This window comes from Hyperolius riggenbachi, chromosome 2 (genome assembly GCF_040937935.1).
Source record: "Hyperolius riggenbachi isolate aHypRig1 chromosome 2, aHypRig1.pri, whole genome shotgun sequence".
Taxonomy (NCBI): domain Eukaryota; kingdom Metazoa; phylum Chordata; class Amphibia; order Anura; family Hyperoliidae; genus Hyperolius; species Hyperolius riggenbachi.
This window is the reverse complement of record NC_090647.1, coordinates 330292895-330318501: the sequence shown is the minus strand read 5'-3', so window position 1 is coordinate 330318501 and position 25607 is coordinate 330292895. Positions and strand designations below refer to the sequence as shown.

At 41.6% G+C, this 25607-nt stretch overlaps 1 protein-coding gene across 6 annotated transcripts in view; it reads left to right on the top strand.

Annotated features, from left to right (window-relative positions):
* The window catches only part of CUEDC1 (CUE domain containing 1), a 228980-nt gene extending 220715 nt beyond the window's left edge, over positions 1-8265 (top strand). For all 6 annotated transcript variants that reach the window (XM_068269335.1, XM_068269338.1, XM_068269339.1 and 3 more), the window contains exons 11-12: positions 5996-6068; positions 8069-8265. In XM_068269335.1, coding sequence (XP_068125436.1) covers positions 5996-6068; positions 8069-8075 — 80 coding nt within the window. In that variant the 3' untranslated portion in view covers positions 8076-8265. The remainder of the gene's footprint in view (positions 1-5995; positions 6069-8068) is intronic.
* The last annotated feature ends 17342 nt before the right edge of the window (positions 8266-25607 follow it).

Genomic DNA, 25607 nt, shown 5'->3' with positions numbered 1-25607 from the left:
AAGGTAGGGGGAGTAAGGAGGTGGCTTTCAATGATCATAATAATCATAGATAGATCATAATAAATTAAGCACATACATCTATACTGGGATGTGGGTGTAGAGTCACAATTGTGCTTCCTGCATGAAAGAAAGGACCCTTTTCATATTGGCATTCCCCATATTTCTCCACGTCACCATTGTATGTCTTTACAACCATCCTCAGGATCTGCACAAACGGATGCAAGTTCAGTTCATTTTAGAAGCACGTGAACATTGATTTGTCACTTTCTGACTTACTGGTCACAACCATGTGATCATATCTCCCTCTTGTTTTATGTGTACACTGGTTTGGAATCAACCTGTATGAGAAGTACTAATCAAGTATCTGACAAATCAATAATTTGCTTTTCTATAAATTCTTTTTCTAGAACTGGCCATCTCTATTTGCCCCACATATATTAGCCACTGTTTTTTATGTGAGTTGACCCCGATCAGGGGCCATATCCATTCATATTAAAGAGAACCCGAGGTGGGTTTGAAGAATATTATCTGCATACAGAGGCTGGATCTGCCTATACAGCCCAGCCTCTGTTGCTATCCCAAACCCCCCTAACGTCCCCCTGCACTCTGCAATCCCTCATAAATCACAGCCACGCTGCTGACAAACAGCTTGTCAGAGCTGGATGTGTTTATTTCTATAGTGTCAGTCTGCTGCTCTCCCCGCCTCCTGCAGAACTCCAGTCCCCGCCTGCATCCCTTCCCTCCCTGCTGATTGGAGGGAAGGGACGGGGCAGGGACCGGAGCTATGCAGGAGGCGGGGGAGCAGCTGAGACTGACACTACAGATGTAAACACAGCCTCACAGCATGGCTGTGATTTATGAGGGATTGCAGAGTGCAGGGGGACCTTAGTGGGGTTTGGGATAGCAACAGAGGCTGGGCTGTATAGGCAGATCCAGCCTCTGTATGCAGATAACATTCTTTAAACACACCTCGGGTTCTCTTTAAAGATCGTGAATGAAAGAAAAAGAAAAAAACACTTCCTGGTAATCCAGGGAATGCTTCTATTGCCATCTAGTGGCGAAAAGTTAAATTACACACAACAAATTTTTAAATAAAAAAATAATATAATTAATCCCTTCCAAAGCCCCCTCCCCTCTGCCTCAGTTACCAAGCAAACAGACGTTGAAAAAAAACTGTAAAAAAATAAATAAATCCATAAATAGTTGCCTTAAAGACTTAGCTTTTTTTATATGTATGTCATGAGGGTATATTTCTGTTTTTTTTTAGTACATACTGGCTTACAATTGACAGGACACAAAAAAACCAAAACAGAAAAAATACAACTTTATGTCCTAATATATTGGCGTCATACATTGTACTAGGAACATACGGTAATTTAAATATTGTGCTGGGCGGGACTAATGGGCAAATAAAATGGGTGAGTTTTTTTTACAGTTGCGGTGCTTATTTTAATACTAGACAAGACAATTATATCGCCCTTTTCTCCTGGCGGACTCAAAACGCCAGAGCAGCAGCCACTAGGACGCGCTCTATAGGCAGTAGCAGTGTTAGGGAGACTTGCCAAAGGTCTCCTACTGAATAGGCGCGCTTACTGAATAGGCAGAGCCGAGATTCGAACCCTGGTCTCCTGTGTCAGAGGCAGAGCCCTTAACCATTACACCATCCAGCCACTATAGGGGATGGAATTGGAGAAATAGTGTATTTCTTTTTCTGCATTTCCCTATAAAATGCACAGTAAATAAAGTAATTGCTGAAAACAAGTATCGCCCATAAAAATCTTAGTTTGTGGCGAATGAAACAAGATATAGATCATTTACGTGTGATGAGTAGTGATAATGTTATTGGCGAATGAATGAGAGGAGTGCTGACAGGTGAAAATTGCTTCTGTCCTTGAGATGAAAACACCTGTAGGCTGAACTGGTTAATGTATCCCAGCATTGACAGTCAGAATTGGTTGCTGCAGGTTACTCTTCTTTCTACTGCATGTATTGTTGCAGATTGGCAAGTTCCTTTTTTACTGCATAAACCTACAAAGGTTCACATGTTCTTATCTTGAGGATTATTGTTATGATTGTATAAGCCCTCTTTTCTGTCATCTGTAGCTATATCTTTAATGTGCATGAAGTATAAACTGCATGGGCTCAATTCACTAATAGGGTAATAGTAACGTATGTGGCATAGTACAGAATAGATAAAGCATTGTTAAATATTGTTTATTGCCTGAATAAGCTGACTGTGTTAGAGCTTGTCAGCAAATTAAGAATCTTATCCTTACCAAGCCGTTAGTATACTGACGCATGCTTTATATTAAGAATTCTCCCCCATTCACACTCTCTCTGTAGTATCGGTTGCTGTCTCCCCTATCCCCCCTCACTGTAGTATAGATAGCTGGCTCCCCTATCCCCTCCCTCCTTGTAGGGTATGAAGCTGTCTCCCCCATCCCTGTTTCCCTTTAGCATAGAGGTAGCTGTCTCCCCTACCCCCCTCCCTGTAGTATAGGTAGTTGTCTCCCCTATCCCTGTAGTAAAGATAGTTGTCTCCTCTTTCCCTCCCTCCCTCCCTGTATTATAGGTGGTTGTCTCCCCTACTCCCCCCCCCTCCCCCCTACACACACACACACCCTGTAGTATAGGAAGCTGCCTCCCCTATCTTCTCTCCCTTTAGTATAGGTGTAAGGATCCCTCCTGCCAGTTGCAGCGGTTTCTGCCTGCGTTTGGTTGCTTGGTTTTGTTTGCATTTGTCATGAGAGTCTTTGCTTTTTGCAAGCACACTGTAGTTCAGAGTAGCTCAGGATGTTGTCATGAATCCACCTATGGCTGGTTGCAGTTGAACTGCAGTCAGACAGTTGTGGATTTCTTACATGCATGTGGTTGCATAATCTGGCATGCATTTGCAATGAGAGTTCCTTGCATTCCCAGACAGCTTGCCGCTTTCAATCAGTGTAGCACAGGACTGCATGATTACCATTTAGCTGTGTGGGAATTTGCACGCCAGTTTCCATTGGCTGATGTCTACATAAAAGTCTGCCTCTCATTCCATACTTCGCCCAACATAGCGTTCAGCTTGCCTGAGTTGTTGCTGGGTCCATGCTGTTAAAGTTGTATTTTGTATTGCCTTGCTTTGTATTACCTTGCCTGCCTGGACGTTCACTACACCCGCGGGGTACAGTGAAGTCCTACCTTCCTGCTAGCTGGAGACTGCCTTCACCACATTGGTGACTGGTATTTTTCCTGTTTGCTCTGTTCCTGAGGACGTGACTAAAGCAGCAGTTGCTATTAATTACGCTCCTACCAGTTTGTCTTGTCTATGTCAGTGTGGATGCTTGCTATCGCTGGGGCAGCGACTAGATTGGCAAACATTCCGTCTGTCTCTCTGTTGTCTGTCTTGTTACTCAGTTAAAGGCTCAGGCGACGGTTGCCCTGGGCAACCATTGTATCTTGTTCGCTAACAGCCAGTCTGTTGTCTGTCTTGTTACTCAGATCAGAGACTCAGTGCGGTGTCGCACTGAGCAGCCATTGTGTCTTGTTTATTTGTGGCGGTATCGGAAGCCCAGAGCTGCAGTTGCTCTGGGTAATCTTGCTCCCTTGTTCATTACTCCTGTGACAACCTGTGTAGCCTCTTCCATCACCCAGCTACATAGTCTCTTTGTTCTGGTGGTACTCTGGCTTTCTAGGCCTCAGCTGCTATACCTTGCACCTCCAAGGCCTGGGTGTAACCGAAGTCGGGCAGGTGTTGCTCTTCACCTCCCGTTCAAGCGGGGACGCGCCACATAGGGTGAAGAAGGTGGTGATAGATTGGGGCATAGTGGCTTAAAAGAAAGCAGGAGATCTGCCAGGCATTACAATAGGTAGTTGTCTCCCCTATCCCCCCCTCCCTGTAGTATAGGTAGCTATCTTCCCTCCCTGTAGTAAAGGTAGTTGTCTCCCCATCCCCTCCTCCCTGTAGTGTAGGTAGCTGTCTCCCCTATCCTCCCTCCCTGTAGTATAGGTAGCTGTCTTCTCTATCCCTCCCTCCCTGTACTATAGGTTGCTGTCTCCCCAATCCCCCTCGTGCGGCATTCCATTACTAGATGTAGATCCATTCCATTACCGCTGTGGCAGGACTGTCCTTGGTCTAAAAACATGTCTTGCAATTATGCAGACCCTTCTCCTTCTCTGCCTTCTTCTTTGTAGCATTTTAAACATATACAACACTTGCTCAAAAGGCTCCATTCCATTTTCTCTTTAGTCTTACCACTGCTTCCTATTTACTGGGGAGATAAATTAGAACAGGTTGAGAGCGGTGATTAATAAGAGCAGGCTAAAACTTTATTACCACCGAACATAGCGTAAATAAATTGACACACGTGCTTTCTTTTATCAACTTTGTCTGTAATTTATCATTTCCGACTGTAAGTGTAACGATTGGTGTCAGCACACAGAAAATATCTGATTATTGGTGATCTGCAGTATCACCAATAATACAGATGCTATACCTGATTATATGGTGATCTGCAGAATCGCCAATAATACACGTATAGCTTGACACAGGACACCTAATGTAGTGTAAGTGTTTGGTGCAACAGTAAGATAAGTGATCTCCCGAGGAGCGGGAGATACAGACACCACTGCAGCCGAGAATTCCCTGAAGAGCAGGGAATTGGACTGCACTGCAGCCAGTGAACACCTGAGGAGCAGGTGGCCTCTGACTATGTCGAAACTAACCTCTTTAAGAGGAAGAGATGGAGACTGTACTGCAGCCAAGGATTCCCTGATGGATTTGGGAATCAGACCGTACTGCAGCCAAGGATTCCCTGATGGGCTGGGAATCAGACTGTACTGCAGCCAGTGGACTCATATGGGTTAGAGTCCTCTGACTGGACTGCAGGAGGTCTTCCTGTGGAGCAGGTAACCTTTACAGTAAATGGACACCTAGAGGGTTGGTGTCGTAGGGAGTACAGTGAGGCTGCTCACCCAAGGGACGAGTGACCGCCAGAAGGGTCATACAGGCCGAGTCGGCAACACACGAGCAGATAAAGTACATAAACAGAAGACTGATACGGTATCCGGGTACAGACAAGATTGGCAACGGGTAGACAGTTAGGCAAGGTACCGAATCAGTAGGCAGGAGAGTGGTCAGCCAAGCCAGGGATCATAACAGGTAGCCGTATTGCACAATCCTAGTATGAGGTCCTTGGTCTCAACACCCGGGAACTAGTCTAAATAATAACAGTAGTAACACAGTTCCTAATCTTAGGTGTGAGGTCCTTGGTCTCAACACCCTGGAACTAGTCTAGATAATAACAGTAGTAACACAGCTCCTAAACTTAGGTGTGAGGTCCTTGGTCTCAACACCCGGGAACTAGTCTAGATAATAACAGTACAATAATACAATAGAGGTAAAGCGGAATCTGACTAAGTGTGAATTCCTAGCTCCAGCTGGTTCTAACACACTGTAAGATCTGACTGAGGTCTGAGTGCTCACACGTAAATATTCGCAACGACAGACCACCTGCAACTGAAAAGCAAGTGCTATATATACTTGCAGCGCTCCACAGCGCCGCCCCAGCCACTCAGCCAATCCAGAGTCCAGCTGGGATCAGCTGATCGGCCTGATCAGCTGATTCCCCTTCTGCTGGCATAAAGGTCCTGTCGCCTGGTGCGCGCACGCGTAGCTCTCCATCTGTGTGCACTAGAAGGACCAGGCGAACCAGAGACATGTTGCTGCGCGGAAAAAGCCGCCGGCTTGAACGCGGAGACAGCCACCCTGCCGCCTGCCCGCGCGGCGGTGTCTCCGCTATTCATTACAGTAAGTTATGAATTCCATTGGTATTTTAAGAATTGTCTTTATTTTAGTACCACAGTTGATAAAATAAGAACAAACAGCTTATGGAATTTGACTCACTGAAAAACCATTTGCAAATAAGCAAATCCCTCCGGAAATGACAATATCACCACTTAAAAAAAAGGTTTAGAGAGTTGTGCCCAATGTTACATATTATATTTTGATTTACAGATGAAGATGTCCAGGCAAGGATGAGAAGACTCAATAATGAGGGAGAAGAAACACAAAAAGAGGGACAATCAAAGTAAGTTTTCATGATGTAGTATTCTGACCTCTAGCAAAGTATTAGGCATGTGCTGAATAATGATATTATAAAGTTTGCATGCAACATTAGATTGAATTTACTGAATAGCACAATATAAGGTGAGTGCAGATGGCCATGGTGATTACATGCTCCTAATTTACAGAAAGTTTAAAAGTGAGCTCCTGCTTAGTAATTGTGCCAAAGTACAGTATATAGAAAGTAAAATGGAGGACAAAGAAAGGTATTCTACCTTTAAAGGACACCTGAAGTGAGAGGATATCGGGGCTGCCACATTTTTTTCCATTTCAACCATAACAGTTGCCTGGCAGTCCTGCAGATCTTTCAGGCATCAGTAGTATCTGAGTCAGACACCAACAACAAACACGCAACAAATTCAGTCAGACTTCATGCAGAGACATCTGATCTGCTTGTTCAGGGCCTATTATTATTATTATTCTAATTTATTTATAAAGCGCCAACATATTCCGTGGCGCTGTACAATGTATCAAAACAAACATGTGGTACATAATAATACAGACAATGATATACATCAAATGTGAACACTGGTACAAAATACAGAACAGGTGATTGCAATAGCAAATTTAACATGATGACTAAAATGTTAAATGTATGTATAAATGTATAATAGAGTGCAAGCAATTAAAATAACATTCCATGACACAAACGGGTGAGAGCCCTGCCCTTGCGAGCTTACAAGCTAAAGAAATGGGGTGGAAACAAGAGGTGGGGGCCTATGGCTAAAAGTATTAGAGGTAGAGGATCAGCAGGACCGCCAGGCAATTTGTATTGTTTAAAAAGCAATGAATATGGCAGCCTCCATATTCCTTTCACTTCAGGTGTCCTTTCAGGATTGCTTTAACTTGTCGTAGCACTGCTAGAAAAAAGTTATTGCTGCCCAAGGGGTGGCTGGGCATGGATGAGACTGCAGATGGGGAGCGCCACGTAGACGAGGGGAATTGGTGAACAAGAAAGCTGTACATCCAAGAGATGGGCTGCTGTACATGGATGGTACACATAAAAAAGTGAGTTGAATATGTCATGGGAGGCGGGCTGCAGCACATGGAAAGGAAGTCACTACAAAATCTATTTCCTTATTTATATTATAAAACTAGTTGAGCATCGCCTGGGCCCTATCTTACTATTTTGACATTAAAAGGAAGACTGCAATCGTGCCACTTATATTCCTTTCACTTCTGGTCTCCACCTTTTACTGCAGAGAGTTTAGGCTGCAGAAGAATGTGTCTGTGAATAATGTTCCAATATACCAACCATGTCCAGCCATACACCCTTACAGTTAAAATGCCCACAGACAGGCTTGCTGAATTTCCAATTTACAGTAATAAAGCAATATGGAGGCATGCAGAAGCAAAACATTCTCATAGAAATTAAATCAGCAAATCCTCTAGCTGCTGGGTAATTAGCTGCCATCTAATTGATCAACAGCTAGGGTTTCTGATAACTTCTTTCCTTTCTGGAGTAACTGAAATTTTGTATGTTAGTGGACTTTTTTTGCTCATCACTAGTATTGTCCATGTGTAAGGGACCGTTCTCACTAAAAAGTAGCAAAACGGTAGCGCTTAGTGAGAATCGCGGCAAATGCTGTAGGTAACTTTTTACGATTGCTGTTAATTGCATAACATCCGTGACCGGCAGCAATCGCAGCAGTGAGAACACTGCCATTAGGTTTCTATTGCGCTACCACTTTGGCGATCCTGCACCCGTCTGTATACTCCACTCCTTCTCTTCCAATAATAGAATAAGTTGCCGTTAATCCTTCAATTGCCTGTAATTTTTTAACTCGATGTTCAATACACAGAAATTTTAACAGTGGATGTGCTTGTCAGCTATATCTTGATTTCATTGTCTCATACTGATTGAATTTTAAGCAGCATTGCTGATGTTCACGGCTACAAGCCTGTGCGCCCACTTTCTTTTCATGGTATGAATGTGTGCCATGATCTTTTTTTCTTTTCTTCTAGGTCTTAAATCCTGTTGGGTCCCCTGCAAAGGCCTGGATTGTTGATGGGACACACATTTGGCTACCTACTGTGGTGCAATCCACCTTGTAAAAGACATACTGTGTACATGGCACAACTTTTTTAATCACCTATTTTAGTATCTGATGACCGTAGCCAAATCTTTGGGAAATTTAGTAAACATTCTGCTTTAAGAATAATTGTGTGTTTTAAAAAGGTACAGATAATATACCACTTTGTTTTTAACTTTTTCATTAGTTGGAAGGATAGCTACATATCCAGTCTGTGGAATGTTTAACTAAGGTGCAGCACAAATTTTAAAGTTATTTTAGTACATAGATTGTTAAAATGAGTTATCTGTTACTAAGATTTAGATGAAGAATGAGATTGTTGTTCACTCTAGACTAGAAAATTCATGCATTAATGCATGTCAGCGCATATGCATCTACTGTGCATTTTCTATGATTCAGTTTAGTAGACTTAAAAATGTACTTCACTGCAGGAAAAATGTAGTATATCTCATTGTTGAGAATAGCTCTTATTAAAATCTGTCTCTCGTGCATTTTTCCTGCACTGGAAAATGTATGTTAACACACCAAATTTAACACGGCTGAAAGTAATAGTTTAATTGGCCTTAAAAAGGTCTGACTATGGAGAAACCCTGTCTTATATATTTACCCTCATAGCCTTTGCTATAAACCACAATGCTAGGCTTGTTTTTGCACTGATACTTGCCTGTACTGGCCAGATTTTCCTGACCTGTAAACCTTACTCAGTAAATGGCAGGTACCCTTAGGTTAACTACAGTTGTCATTTGTACTTGATAAAAGGCCCAGTTGGTGCCTGCACCTGTCAGAATTGCTGGCATTCGTAAACAGAATTCTGCCTTTTATGGGTAACTTAAAGAAATCCTGTGGAAGAATAGAATTTAAATATGTATTAAAGAGTACCTGAGGTAAAAACGACAGAGCTTTTCTCGACAGGCTCTATCTTAATGATAAAGGATTGGAGGTGAAATACTTAAATATCCTGGCATCATCACTCCAGGCAGATGATCGCTCTGCCCCCCTCAGAGATGCGGTCCTGGCGATTAAAGTATTTTTCAAAATGCTGCTGAAGCTTTGGCCACCTGCATTGCCGCGGTCTGACCTCTGCTCAGCAGCCGCTGCCTAATTGGTGTTTGCAGAGCTGGTGGTGGGCTGCAGCAACGCCGGTGGTCAATACATTACCACAATTGTGTTCCCAAGGAAGGGGGGTGAAGTGTCACCTGTAACCCGATGACGTCTGATCTGGCAAGTATTTAAGCCCCCCGCTACCCCATCCAAAGGGGCTCCCCTGTGTCTTGGGGAGTCCTGGTATTTGGAAGATAAATACCAGGGGGAGTCCTGGTATTTAGAGATAAGATGCAGTGACATAATACTGGATTGTTTTAATTTATACTTGTCATGGAATAAATATGAAGGTGGAGGGGGGAGGGAGGGGGTTAGAAGAATATTGTCATTGATATTTTTTTTTCTAAACCCTTAATTACCTAGGTGTAATACTGAACCTCTCACTAGAATACCTTGAGTCACTCATGAAGGACAAATACAGCGATCTTGCGTTTTTGACTTTTTATACATATTTATACTTCTCTTGTACTTAAAAAATCCCTTTTCCTTCTTGCATTATATGTTTTTTTAGTTTGAATTATTACTGCACTAGTAGAATCAACTAATTTCTGTTCTGACTGTTCCTGATTTGCATATTTGTTCCAGCTGATTTATCCAAAGTATTGTGGCTGAGGATGATCATCAGTCCTTGTCTGCACGCTCTTTTGAAGGAGTGCTCAACAAGCATTTCTTACCTTCAATGAAGGCCACTACAGATGATGGGCGCAAAAGGATAAAGTGAACTATGGAGTTCAATATACATTTCTGCAGTTGACTAGTTCAGTAGATATAGAGAGTAATCACCTCTTTCAAAATATTCACGTTTTGTTGCTTTGCAGCCTGAATTGAAGAGACACACAAAAATATTTTTTCTGCAGATGTGCTTAACAGCAAGACATAAGATTTAATAGCAACTGTTAAGAAAAAAAGAAACCAGAATCACTGAGACAGATAAAGAATCAACCCTTGGGTCATTACTTTGAGAAACCACCTTTTGCTTTGATAACCACATTATGTCTGTTTCTTTACCAATTTATATCACCAGTATTTTCCCACTCTTACAGTTTACAGAACTGTTCAGTTCATTCATATTGGAAGATGGCCAGCCTTGGAGTGTGTCATTCCACACATTTTCAGTAGGGTTTGGGCTCTGTTCTGGCCACACAAGGACATTGGCCATTTTCTCTTTCAGCCGCTGTGTATCTTATCTTGCTGTGTGCCTCGGTTCATTGTTATAATAGAAGGTGAACCTTCTTTCCCATCACAACTTTCTGGCTGAGGGTAGCAGGTACTCTTCAAGAATTTGACACAAATTTTCCTCAGCCATTTTTCCCTTTATTCTCACAATGCCCCAGTCCCTGCTGCAAAGAAACACCTCTGCAAAGGGAGCTTACGGTACCACCATGTACCGCTGTAGATTTGCTGTTCTTTAAATGAAGAGCTGAATTGGCTCTTCATTTAATACCATTTGGTGTTGAGGTTAGTCTTTGGCAAACCCTCACCAATCACAGCTGAATCTTTCAGGCAGAATATTCTCCCACACCATCATTGGTCAATCATATCAAATGATGTTTTCAGTATCATGTATCCCATTAAAAGCCACTGCGGAGTCAGCAGATGCGAAAGATGTATTGCTTGCTGGTCATTGCAGTGGTGTTTTACATAACAAAAAAATTAACCTTTTTATAATTAAGCAGCTGATGTTTTGGGATGAGCAGTTAATGTGGGACAACTCGGAAAGTGGTACTTGTGTTTGGAATAAACATAAATAATGGAGCCAAGCACATAGAAACACATTTCAGTTTAAAAGCATGACAGCAGTCTACCCTATCTACCAGGCTACATTTTCTTGTTTTTCCCACCTTGCTAAATAAATGCTTACTATTTTGTTTTAAATATAGTATAGAATGTACACTAGGAATGCGTAGCAAATGTAAATGATGCATTTTGCTAATTCATGAACTACCTTAATCATCATTTTTTTCTGAAACCACTCACCTTGTAGTAAAGTGGATAGTAAAGGATGCACTTGTGCATTATAAATTGTGTGCGCTTAGAAAAAAATCACAAAGGACAGATTTTGCTCATGTTATTGCCAAAACAAATTTCATAAATGTCTCCCAGTGTTCTTATTCTGCAGAAGTGTTTTTTATTGGAAGATAAATTCTGTTGTTCGCTCAGAGTATCAGCTGCTACCAGCAACATCAAAGGTTGCTGTGAGCTATATGAGGCCTCAGAGCTCCAGCATGTGGATTAGCGCAAAGGGTGTGGGGGAGAGCAGAGGAAGCTGAATGGAATACTGTACTGAGAGATATACATATCTGACTAGAACTTCAGCATTACCTCACAATGTTGCACTTATAGAAGCTAAAACACTTTGTTTTCACAGACATTCTAGGAAACCCTAGAAAAATAAGAGTTTAAAGGGACTCCGAGCTCACGAAAAAAAGAAAAGTTGTACTCACCAGGGGCTTTCTCCAGCCCAGTGCTGGTCGGGAGGTCCCACGCCGGCGTCCTGGCTCCTCTCCTTCTCCCCGCTCCGGTATAGCTGACAGGCCGCAGCCCGGGCGACACTCGGTGGAGTGTCGGGCTGCAGCTTCCGCGTATGACGCGGATTACGTCACACGCCGGCCGCCTCGCGTCATCACGGCGGCCGGCGTGAAAGTACTGCGCATGCGCGCTTTAATCGCGCATGCGCAGTACTTTCACGCCGGCCGCCGTGATGACGCGAGGCGGCCGGCGTGTGACGTAATCCGCGTCATACGCGGAAGCTGCAGCCCGACACTCCACCGAGTGTCGCCCGGGCTGCGGCCTGTCAGCTATACCGGAGCGGGGAGAAGGAGAGGAGCCAGGACGCCGGCGTGGGACCTCCCGACCAGCACTGGGCTGGAGAAAGCCCCTGGTGAGTACAACTTTTCTTTTTTTCGTGAGCTCGGAGTCCCTTTAAGGTTGGTTCCTTAGTTTTAAATAACCGCTACAAAGCATTTCAGACATCTGAAAATTTCAATCAATCATGTACTAGTTCTTATATTTAATTTAAATGACAACTGAAGTGAGAAGAATATGGAGGCTACCATATTTATTTCCTTTTACAATACCAGTTCCCTGGCAGCCCTGCTGCTCTATTTGGATGTGTCTGAATAACACCAGAAACAAGCATGCAGCTAGTCTTGTCAGATCTGACAGTAATATCAGAAACACCTGATCTGCTGCATGCTTGTTCAGGGTTTATGGCTGAAAGTATAAGAGGCAGAGGATCAGCAGCATAGGTTAACGGGGAATAAATATGGCAGCTTCCATATCTCTTGCTTCAGTTGTCCTTTAAATTAAACATCATTTCTGATCGTGCTTTCCTTAATGCTGTACTAAGGTGCTTATTCTTATTTTACAAACAGTAAAATCTGTATTCACTAAGGTGCTTATTCTTATTTTTCCAACGGTGGAAGCTGTGTAATGACTTTCCTGAAATTACCAAAAAATTCACAAAACATCACATTTGCGACATGCAATACATGCATACCTGTAAAATTATTATCACCAAACCTAAACCTATTCTTACTTGAACCTTTCCTCTAATGATGCCTAACCCTAACCAACCCCCCAACCTTTCATCTGCGCTAGCTATGTATTAGTTAAGTGTACTGGCCTTCACCAAATGGTCCTTGGGGACTGTGACTGTAATGAAAAAAAATGTTTTGTAACAGGCAATAATCGCAGAAAGGAGACATATTTCATCCTACAAATCACAAAAGTCACCTACGCAGGCCAAGTGGGTGAATTCCTAAACACAAATTCCCTTAATAAAATCTTGAAATGCAACGGTAATTTTAGCGTTTTAGAATTCCACTGATTTAGCGCCCGTTTCCACTAGAGTGAATCTGCATGCGTTTTCTGCATGCAGATTCACATAACCAATATAAATCAATGGGCCTGTTTCCACTTGTCAGAAATTCTGTGCGGTGGACTGTGCAGAAAAAATCTGCACAGCAGAGCCATCAGAATTCGCACACCGCAAGGCTAGTGTGCGATTCGCCTGTAATGTATTTAATAGGAAATTCGCCTGCGTTTTCGCTATGCAAATTTTCCATGCGAATTCGCGTATGTTTTTGCTTAAAATCAATGTAAAAGCACACAGGCACTGACATGGTTAAATTCACATACTTACAAACAGATGCAAATTTTAACACGTTTTTGCGTCAAAATCCGCATACAAACGCGTACGGATTCGCATCTGCATGCAAATTCAGTAGGCAGTAGCATTGTTAGAGAGTCTCACCCAAAGAACTCCTTACTCAATAGGTGCTGGCTTACTGAACATGAATAGCTGGTATTTAAACCCTGGTCTCCCGTGTCAGAGGCAGAGCCCTTAAAGGGAACCTTAACTGAGAGGGATATGAATGTTTCCTTTTAAACAATACCAGTTGCTTGGCAGGAAGTAAAGAAGTGTAAAATGATTGAATAGTCAAATTAGTTACCTGATCTTAGCTCAATTTAGCGTGCATTTCACTAGTTGAAGACTAATCTTCGACCAGAAAGGACAACAAACTGCAACTGAAAGCCGCTTTAGTTGCCTCACATTTTTATGCAACTGTTTTGTTCACTCGTCTGAATGAAAGCTGAAAGTCTGCACTTCCAACTGCATCTGAGTTGTTTCATTTAAAATTAATTGTGGTAATGTACAGAACCAAAATTAGAAGAAGGTTGTCTCTTTCCAAATTTTTATCGACCTAACTGTAGAATATTATATATGGGAATATCATTGAACAGAAGGCTGTTACAGATGCATAATGCATTTTCTGTTACTTATGGTACGGCTTGTAACAGAGAACAACTTTTCTCTATATTATGATTAATTGCTTACACAGTATTTATTATTTTGTGTTAATATAAAAAAAAACACTGTATATTAAAACATAATACAGAATGTGAGAACCATGTTTTTCTCTCTGGCAATATCTTTGGCAATAATGTCTATCTCTTTGATAGACGCTAGAACTGTGCGGGTTTTGAGTCCCACATTTCTGTCAGTTAACGTGACTTTAAAATGAAAATTTGGGGTAATTTTTTTCAGTTTATCTAGTATAGTTAAAGGTGGTTTCTGACTTACTGCCTAAAACAAAATATTTTGTTATATTTTTCTGACGAGATATGGGCTAAAAAATGACTTCAGGTTATTTTCTTGCTCTGCAGGAAGCAGAATTCCTCTACAAACGACCAGAATTAGACACGTCAGGTGTAAAAAGTAAATTGGTTTCAATATTTAGCCTTCTCAACCTGATTTGTTTCATGCAAAATGTCTGTTCAGCCCAGGAAAGCTAATGCTTAACCTAAGTTCACACAAGCGACCACTGTGGTCCCTGTCAGGGTTCAGGAATCGATTCCTTGGGTGACAGTTTAGGGCTGATGCTGAACAGATGATTTGCTAGCTTGAGGCAGGGAACACACTTGTCTTTCAGTTTTCTGTACACGTTTTCCTGCATACTTTTTCTGCACACCAAGTGTGTTTCTATGCAGGAAAACGCGCGCGTTTTTTCACAGCAGCTGATGTAATTGATAGAGAAAACTGACAAAATGTGCAGAACAGGATGCAGAATGTCAGTTTTTTTCTGCGCACCAACAACATATTAAGGTTGGACTAGCCCATTGATTAACATGAGTTCTCAGTTTTTCTGTGCAGAAAACGCGCACGAAAACAGTCAAGTGTGTTCTCTGCCTCAAGGATAGTGACACAGTTTATTACTATGCAGGGGGTGGAGATACGAGGAGTGGCACGGAGGGGTAAGGAGGGATACGATACAGTCAGGCTTATCTAGTTCTGACCCTGCATACAGAAATTCATGTTTGCCAGTTGGAAGTCTGTCTGCTGCCTATTAGCATTCTTTGTTTATTCACTCTATCAATAGGTGCTTGCACTTTTTGTTGCTAAGTGCCGTTGCTCTGCTCTATTATACTATGTGGCAGTGAGATATCATATCACACTGTAGTGCAGAGCTCTGATGTGAACATCAGACATTAACTTCAATGCAGGTTCTGACGTTCCTGCATATCAGAGGAAAGTTGTATTGTGTTATAATGTGCAATGATGCATATCGTGTGAGCAGGCCTTAAAGAGGAACTTTAACCTTGGATTGAACTTCATCCCAATCAGTAGCCGATACCCAGTTTCCCAAAATAAATCCTTACCTTTTCTCAAACAGATCATCAGAGACGTTGTATCCCTTGGTGGAGGGGTGTTACCCCCTTTTTTCTTAATCTACAGAGAGCGACTTTTTAATCCTTAGTGGGGACAGGTCTAATCTCCCCACCTGCATTTACAGTGGTTACCTTTGTGGTGACCTTGGTTTGTGAGTATAATTTACTTACTCTACATATTCACCTAATACCAGTACTTAATGCACTATATTTGGCTCTCTGTATCTTCTTTTAGGCTGCTTTCAAAGTGGGACGTTACAAGCGCACGTTAGAGCAGCCGGTAACGCAGCCCAACTCACAGTAATGAAAAATCAATGGGCTGTTCACAGTGCCCACGTTGCGTTACAGTGTAACGCTGCACGTTCAATGAAAGTGCAGCATACTGTGCGTTATAGGTGGTTTTAGCTGCGTTAGACTGTTTGCAATGCTCAGTAAGGGGAGAGTCTGCTATTGTTCCTAGCCACATGGCTAATTAATATTCACTGCACTGTAATGTTGTCCAGATCATAAACGATTCGGATCTTTGAAACAGGAACTGCAGCTTCTGTGCACAAGCACAATCTTCCTTCTGCATCTCTCCCTTCCCCATTAGCACCCTCAATGTGCCCTCATTCTCCTGCACCTCTCACTCTGCTGCACCCCTGCTTCCCTAGTAAAATGATTCAAAGATTTGGTTCAAAGATCCGGATCTTTTCAATGATCCGATTTGAATCATCCAAATCATTGAAAAGATCCAGACTTCCCAGGATAGAACGTAAGCGGGGCACCAAGAGCCGCATAACGCCGCTCAATCTAACGCCCAACTTCAACACCACCATGCGTTGCGTTAGGGGCACGTTATGTGACCTTAACGTCCCCTAAAACGCAACGTCTTGGTGTGAAAGAGGCCTTAGGTCATCAGGGACGTCTGTATGGCTGATATTGTGGGAAATCCCCTCCCATAGTGTGATGTCAGGACCATGGCCCTCACAGTTCCTGTCTGTGAACCACGTTGCATTTGTCGGAAATAACGCCCGTTTCCAACTGCCAAGCATACAGTATTTCTCTATGTGGAATGTTGGGTTCTATGCACAGACATCACCTGGCAGGACTAAAGATCTCGCCACCTGTGATACATTTCAGAATGTAAATCAGGGAGCAAACACAGAGTAAATAATTTATAAATTAATATTGTAAAAAATAAGCCATTTTATTCATTACATTATTTTTACTACAATTTCTCTTTAATTTCAGGAGATGTTATACAGTTGTAGTTTTAGGGGCAGAGAAGTCTGTACCTGGTGGAATAGGTCATGTTAAAGGATGTGATTGTAAAATCAGCAACAGGTACTTCTAGATGTTATGGCTCGTTTTACTGAAAGTAAAGCAATCTCTACATATACAATGTTGGAATTAAAATGAAATAAAACACATTATTAGAGAACCCTAGGGGGCTTGAAAAAAAGTGTCATATACACATAGAATGTTAACTACTTAGGGTGATTTTTATTGTCCTACTCTGTTTTGCAAGAGGTGTGTATGTGCGCATCCTATTCATGTCAGCCTCATGGTCTTAAATTCCTCTGATAATTTTACACAATTAAGCAATCTCTATTACACTGCATTAGTATCATAACGGAAGTAAAAGCAAAACTTTGATACTCTCCACTGATGCTCCAGAGGCTTACCCAATCCTTTTTTGCGCCTCTGCTGCTTGCCGGGACCCTCTTCCTTTTTGCGGCTTCGCTCCCCTGCTTGTACAAGTGCAGCCGTAATGCGCAGGCGCTACTTGGGGTCGCACCCACTAAGTAGCACAGAGTCACTTGTACGATAATGCATGGGCCATACTTTGTGCCTTCGCAGTTGGGTGCAGGATCAGAGGGTAAGAAGATTGGAGAAGCCTCTGGACTATCCAGAAGCATCCCTCTACTGAGGTAAGCATCTAACATTTTTTAATTCATTTCAGGTACGCTTTGAACTGAGAATAGATAAGTTGATTATCTGTATGTATGTGTGTCTCAAAAGATTTAGACCACATGAAGTTCTGTTTATCACAATTTAAGCATTTTGCGAGTGCGCCTTACAATACAAAAAAATACAGAATGGAGTTTTGTTTTAAAGGATCACTATCGGGAAAATCGTAAAATTTAAAATATCTGTAAACTTACACAGATAAGAAGTATGTTTCTTCCAGAGTAAAATGAGCCATTAATTACTTTTCTCCTCTGTTACTGTCACTTACAGTAGGTAGTAGAAATCTGACAGAACCGACAGGTTTTTTTTACTAGCCCATCTCCTCATGGGGGATTCTCAGCAAAGCTTTTGTTCTTTATAAAAACATTCCTTGAAAAGGATTTATATAATGATGCTGGCCAGCCTTCCTGCTCGTTGCACAGTTTTTTCCATTCACTAAGTGCTTTTGAAACTAAAATAAGCCCTGAGAATCCCCCATGAGGAGATGGGCCAGTCCAAAACCTGTTGGTTCTATCAGATTTCTCCTACCTACTGCAAGTGACAACAACATAGGAGAAAAGTAATTTATGGCTCATTTTACTCTGGAAGAAACGTACTTCTTATTTGTAGTAATATTGAAGAGGAGAAAACACAGTACCTGGCACCAAAATGCAGCAGGGCAGACACACCGGACCCAGGACCAAGGAGCGTGCACATCCACAAGTGAGTTGTATCCAGCAGAGTTGCAGACAAAAAGAAGGGGCACCGCTTCTTAAAATTCCTTTATTCCGGTGGGGGAAATAGCAGGTACACAGCAGTGGGGGTGGAAATAGCCTGACAGCTGTTTCGCTGGTTTAAACCAGCTTCTTCAGAGGCAGAGTGTACGAAGAGTGTGTGAAGAAGCTGGTTTAAACCAGCGAAACAGCTGTCAGGCTCTTTCCACCCCCACTGCTGTGTACCTGCTATTTCCCCCACCGGAATAAAGGAATTTTAAGAAGCGGTGCCCCTTCTTTTTGTCTTCAACTCTGCTACTTCTTATTTGTATATGTTTACATGTATTTTACATTTTTTGCAATAGTGGTCCTTTAAAAAAAAAATGTGTTAAACACAGGACATAAATCTAATAGGAAAAACAGGCTGAATATTAAACTCCTTAAATGAATACCATTTGAAGTGATTTTCAATAGAAAAACAACCTTAAGTAAAAATGCTTGACGTTTTCCTGAAAATTCATTGCAACTTTATTGCTACAATGCCCACAAATGATTTGCACAAGTGTGCTGTTAGGTGTGACTCTCTATCTCCCAAATTGGCGTCACTGAGTTAAAGCACAATTTTCTCTCAACTAACTTAGCTGTGTGACACCAAAAATCTCTGTTCTCCCGTACTCAACTGTAACGGTCTCCATCTTCAGATCACATGACCCCACTATCCTGCTGGACAGTTAGGAAACCAAAGCACCTCCTGGTTGCTTTGGCTCTGTTCTGCACTGTCCTGCCCCCTTTTTACCTGGCTCATGTAGCCCATACAACATTCCAAAACCTCCTTCTCTTCAGTCCTACATGACCATGCACACTGCCACATCACATTTCCACAGCCCCCGCTGTTCTGTATAGTTGGGGGAGATCTTTAATTCCAAATACATGAGCCCACAACTAGTAAAAAGCTGCACTAATTAGATCTAAATAGGGGGTATGCCAGGAGGAAACATTTACTTCCCAGAAAGAATAGAAGGTCAAGACTGACATTTGTTTATGAACATCTAAGCAAAGTTCAAGACTTCAGAAACCACGTGCTGTGGCGCATCAATTGTCATTTGGGCCTAGTACCAGAAGACATTTAGCATAAACATATGTAGCACTTCACTAATGGTGAATCCACCATAATGTACCTGTTATCCAGCAGTGTGTACAGTCAGAGCGGCAGACCCTGTATGGTACTAAAATAGCAGCAAATACTTAATGGAAAAGAAATGTTTCTGGAATGGGCCCATCAATTTTAAATCTCACTGAGTTCAGATAAAGCATGGAAGTGTGTTTAAGATTATTACTTTCCTTTGAAATGACAAAAAGTTGTCTATTAAGTCTCATACCTGAGAGTATGGCATGGTCCTGAAGATGAATTCAGTATTCCACTAACTCTATATAGGTCACCAACCTTAGTCAGGAAAACTCAAAATGCCATAATGCCCCTTAATGCTTAAAGCAACTTTGAAGTCACACTACCTAAAGCAATTTGGCCATGTTAAAATATAAGCAGCAACGTTTGCTTTTACACATTCATTTACCTATTCACGTAGTTATGTGTTTAAACATTTTATGCTAATTCCATAGCATCAGCGAGCAGAGCCAATGAGGAATATTTTATTATTGAACAACAACCATGTTCTCAATGAACCCAAAAAACTCATTAATATCAAAGCTGAATATTTTTGAAAGTAGTTTTTAGTTTGTTTTTAGTTTTAGCTATTTTAGGGGGATATCTGTGTGTGCATGTGACTTTTACAGTGCATAATTATTAGGCAACTTAACAAAAAACAAATATAAACCCATTTCAATTATTTATTTTTACCAGTGAAACCAATATAACATCTCAGCATTCACAAATATGCATTTCTGACAATCAAAAACAAAACAAAAACAAATCAGTGACCAATATAGCCACCTTTCTTTGCAAGGACACTCAAAAGCCTGCCATCCATGGATTCTGTCAGTGTTTTGATCTGTTCACCATCAACATTGCGTGCAGCAGCAACCACAGCCTCCCAGACACTGTTCAGAGAGGTGTACTGTTTTCCCTCCTTGTAAATCTCACATTTTATGATGGACCACAGGTTCACATTGGGGTTCAGATCAGGTGAACAAGGAGGCCATGTCATTAGTTTTTCTTCTTTTATACCCTTTCTTGCCAGCCATGCTGTGGCGTACTTGGACACGTGTGATGGAGCATTGTCCTGCATGAAAATCATGTCTTTCTTGAAGGATGCAGACTTCTTCCTGTACCACTGCTTGAAGAAGGTGTCTTCCAGAAACTGGCAGTAGGACTGGGAGTTGAGCTTGACTCCATCCTCAACCCGAAAAGGCCCCACAAGCTCATCTTTGATGATACCAGCCCAAACCAGTAGTCCACCTCCACCTTGCTGGTGTCTGAGTCGAACTGGAGCTCTCTGCCCTTTACCAATCCAGCCATGGGCCCATCCATCTGGCCCATCAAGACTCACTCTCATTTCATCAGTCCATAAAACCTTAAAAAATCAGTCTTGAGATATTTCTTGGCCCAGTCTTGACGTTTCAGCTTGTGTGTCTTGTTCAGTGGTGGTCGTCTTTCAGCCTTTCTTACCTTGACCATGTCTCTGAGTATTGCACACCTTGTGCTTTTGACACTCCAGTCTTGTTGCAGCTCTGAAATATGGCCAAACTGGTGGCAAGTGGCATCTTGGCAGCTGCACGCTTGACTTTTCTCAGTTCATGGGCAGTTATTTTGCGCCTTGGCTTTTCCACATGCTTCTTGTGACCCTGTTGACTATCTTAAAGGAAACGCTTGATTGTTCGATGGTCACGCGTCAGAAGCTTTGCAATTTTAAGAGTGCTGAATCCCTTTGCAAGATATCTCACTATTTTTGACTTTTCTGAGCCTGTCAAGTCCTTCTTTTGACCCATTTTGCCAAAGGAAAGGAAGTTGCCTAATAATTATGCACACCTGATATACGGTGTTGATGTCATTAGACCACACCCCTTCTCATTACAGAGATGCACATCACCTAATATGCTTAATTGGTAGGCTTTTGAGCCTATACAGCTTGGATTAAGACAACATGCATAAAGAGGATGATGTGGTCAAAATACTAATTTGCCTAATAATTCTGCACTCCCTGTAGATGGCCATATAAGTAGCTGATTACCACAGTTGGCACTTAATGATGTCTCCTTTTAATAATGCAACATTAGGCCGCATTCACATTACAAACGCGGATGGGCACGCACGCGGAATGCAACGCGTACGAACGCACGCCATCCGCGTTTGTATGCATTGCGTGGCTGATCCCATCACTGAAAAGTGAATGGGACAGCCACGCGTTTTGGCAAAAAATGCGTGCAGCATGTGTTCCCGGACCGCACAGGTCCGGAACGCATGCAGTGTGAACATCAGACAGTGCACTCTATGCACTGTCTGATGTCGTGCGTGTCAGCCACCTGCACGCGTTTCCAAAACGTGGCTGGAAACGCGTGCAGTGTGAACGGGGCCTTACAGTCACATTACTTATGCTACCATGCTAAGAAATTGGAGCGGTTACCAAAAGCAGCCAGTTTTGTTTCAGATGTAAAATAAAACAAGGACTATTTGTTTTTGAATCCTCTAGATAATTTATTGGGAGGTGCAACCAAAACTCAAGTAAAACGGGAACGCTTGTTAGTGAGTTCTCACCCCTGGTCAGTATGACATAAATAACATTTCTTGGTGGAATTCATCAGTTCACAGTATGGTTTTCCATTCTGCTAAAATCTATTGTACTTCTTAGCTTGAGCACACCTCTTGCCATTCTTTTGTTGCTGGTCAGAGGTTTACGCTGCTACTTCACCCTTTAGGGCCCGTTGCCACTGGCCACCACTTGCCAGCACTGGCGTGGCGGCACTTCCGGGTCTGCGGGAACGCAGACGAATCCCAGAAGCCGTGCAATGCACGTCTATGGGATTCGCTGCCTCCCGTGTGAAAACTCAGGGCAATGCCGGCCGAATCGCTAGGGCAAGCGATTCGTCTGGCGGTGCCATTACTTCCTATGGCAGAGTTTCCCCTAGCGATTTGCCTGTGGGGAAACTGTGCGGATTCGGCCCAGTTTCCACACTAGTGGAAACGGGCCCTTAGTCCTATTTCCCAAAGTCTTCTCTGCACTGTTGAAGTGAAAACTTTTTGTACTTCAACAACTGCAGCTTGCTTTTCAGTGCATAAAAATTAGAAACACAGAGAGCCCAATATCGTGTAGTATGTGTTAGAACATGTGGAATAATAAAGCGTAAGATAGAAATACTCACAAGCATGGGTTACCACTCAGGCAACCACTGTATATGCAGGTGAGGAGATTAGACCTGTCCTCACTCAGGATTAGGATGTTGCTCTCTGTAGATAGGAAAAATAGGGGTAGGTCACCCCTCCACCAGGGGTGGACACAGTATAATCGCTAGAAAACAGAGGCGCCAGGAGGATAAAAAGTAGTCAAATTTTTTAAAATTGCTTGGAGGCAGCGTGGACTTACCTCCAGAAAGCAGACACGAAAGACTGAATTGTATAAACAACTTTTATTATTGGTACCCCAAAAGAGCATCTTTTGGGGTACCAATAATTCATTCGTTTATATAATTCAGACAGTCTTTCGTGTCTGCTTTTAGTAGCAATTTTTAAAAATGTTACTACTTTTTATCCTGCTGGCGCCTCGGTTCTCTAGCGATTATGCTATTCAGTGCAGTCAGTCTTGTATAACACAAGCTAGTGACCCTTATTCATCTGTCATCTGTTTTTGATGTTTGAAGATGTTCTTCAACAACGGACTTTCGATTAAAATTCTTCCGCTTTTTTGATTCCTTCCAAAAAATGTGACACCTTTGAATTTTTTGTTTTTATTTTTGCAATTTCTTTGTAAGATCATGTTTCATTCAGTCGAGTAATAACAGTTTTTGTTTTTCTAATGTGCGCTAACATTTGCAGCTAATAGTGACTGCTGAATTTCCTAGAGAGTGCATCTAAGAGCTCACATCTGTGTACTTTATAAATTGATGTGCTAATGGAGTTCTAAATGAGTGCTTTATAAAGGCAGATGCACAGAGGAAGTTTAAGGAGATGTAGTGGACATGAAATGTAAAGTCTTCATTTATAGCCTTGTTACATTGCATCATTTTGAGGAAATGCAATTCGTCCTTTAAAATACACAATTTTATAAGCCCTTTTTGAAAGAATTTCTCTTGGGCTGTTCCCTCCCCCCCCCCCCCCCCCCCCCCCAGTTTATGTTACTCACAGTTCTGCTTGTCTGCATTTTTGTCATCTGCTAAAATAATGTTCGGTTGTTGAATATAACAAATCCATGTTGAATATAACAAGACTTCTTAAGCTTTTATATATGTATTTTGTAAATCCAAATCAGTCATGATAGGGTGAAACCCTGATTAGCCTGAGATGCCACGCTTGCTTAGATAACGGATCAGCTGCTCCTGTTCCTCTGCCTTAGGAAGTGGGCTGTGTCCCATGAAATGCGTCGCAATTATTGGTGTACAGTATTAAAGAATATTTTTGAAACATTTATCTTGTTGAATCTTATCTGGGGAGGTGAGTACCTCTTCTCCTATTTTTTTTATTTGAACGTTGTTTTATCCTTCTGGTGCCTCTGTGTTTTCTGATACAAGTATCACTAGTCCACCTTTTGTGTAGAGGTCTACCCCTGTTCTTCCTGCCTTCAGAGAGCGACATCTTAATCTACCCCGAGAGTCAAGTTCCCCTAACACTTTGAAAATGGTTGCTTGTCAGCAACCTTACCTTTGTGAGTATATTTTTTAATCCTTTCCTTTTTACCATATTGGACAAAAATACACTATAGTGAACTCTCGATTTCTCTATTATTTTACATTTTCCTGATTAGTTCAGTTTAAAATGTCCACGGGAAGCCTATTTTTAAGTAACAATGGGGCATATTCACAAAATTGCGGTAAGCAGAATAACGTGCCTTAAAGAGGAACTCCAATAAAAATAATGTAATAAAAAAGTGCTTTATTTTTACAATAATTATATATAAATGATTTAGTCAGTGTTTGCCCATTGTAAAATCTTTTAAATCCCTGATTTATATTCTGACATTTATTACATGGTGACATTTTTACTGCTGGCAGGTGATGTAGCTGCTGCATGCTTTTTTGGCAGTTGGAAACAGCTGTAAGCAGCTATTTCCCACAATGCAACAAGGTTCACAGACAGGAAACTGCCAGGAGTACCACGGTCCTCAGTTTCTTGTGGGAGGGGTTTCACCACAATATCAGTCATACATCGCCCCTTGATGGTCTGTTTGTGAAAAGGAATAGATTTCTCATGTAAAAGGGGGTGTCAGCTACTGATTGGGATAAAGTTCAATTCTTGGTCGGAATTTCTCTTTAAGTATTACGCATGATGTGAAGAGCGTATTGTATTGTGCAGTACGCTGTACTCATCACGCAGTAAGATTTAGTCTCTGTTCTCAGTTGTATTGCAGAATAATTCTGCATGTCAGCTCACAACACATACAATATATGGGCCTCTTCACAGTACTGCATTGTAACTGATCACGTCATTCTAACTCGCTGCATGCAGGCTTTGTATAAAAGTCTATGTCCAGTCTCCACAACAGTTCATGGTCATTATAACGTGTACATTATACCACTGACCGATGTGAACCTAGCCTGAATGCATGTTAATCTGCTTATCGCAGTTTAGTGAATTAACCCCATTGGCCAGAAAATATTTAGGTAGCAGCTACTCGGGCAGCTAGTGGAATCCAACATGGTTTCATGCATGGTGTCGGGACAAAATATATAATGCTGTTAAAATCTGTTTTGCTATTAAAAAAGATGACAGAAACCTAAAATGATATTGGCAGTGATGGGAAATTCTTTCCTGAATACATGCAACATGTTCATTCTGACTATCATGCCTTCTTTTAACCAAAACAGGTAAATAAACACAATAGCAGTAGTAGCACGAAAGATACAGTATATTAGTTTACTTGTATACATAATAAAGAATTGCATTTTTAGTGATTTGTGTATAAGCATATTTAACCAGCAAATGCTAAAAACGTGTCCTGATTCAGTAAATTTGTCTAAGTTTTTTCATCTTAATCATCTAAGTTTTTTCATCAAAAAAATATAAAATATTTAAAAAGTACTACAAAAGTAGTTAAAAGGGTACTATCAAACTACTTTGGTGAAGATAATTTGAACATTTCTGTGCTTGAGAGCTGAACTGTTATTTCTTGAATTAGGCCCAAGATGTTCAAAAACATTTGTGCTTTTTTTCCTGTGTGTGCGCGCGTGCGTGAGTGCGCTTAGGTAAAAAAAATTTGATGACCATATATGGAAAGGAGGAAATGTTGAAGGTAAATGTAGTAATTATAGACAATGATATTGCGACTACAAATTGCAAGCGATGTGGATATCAGTTTAGTGTACTCCGGGTTGGTGTAATACCTCTAAATGTAAAGTTCTTGGATACAGAAGGCTTAGAATTAAATATAAGTAAATCATCTTCAATGG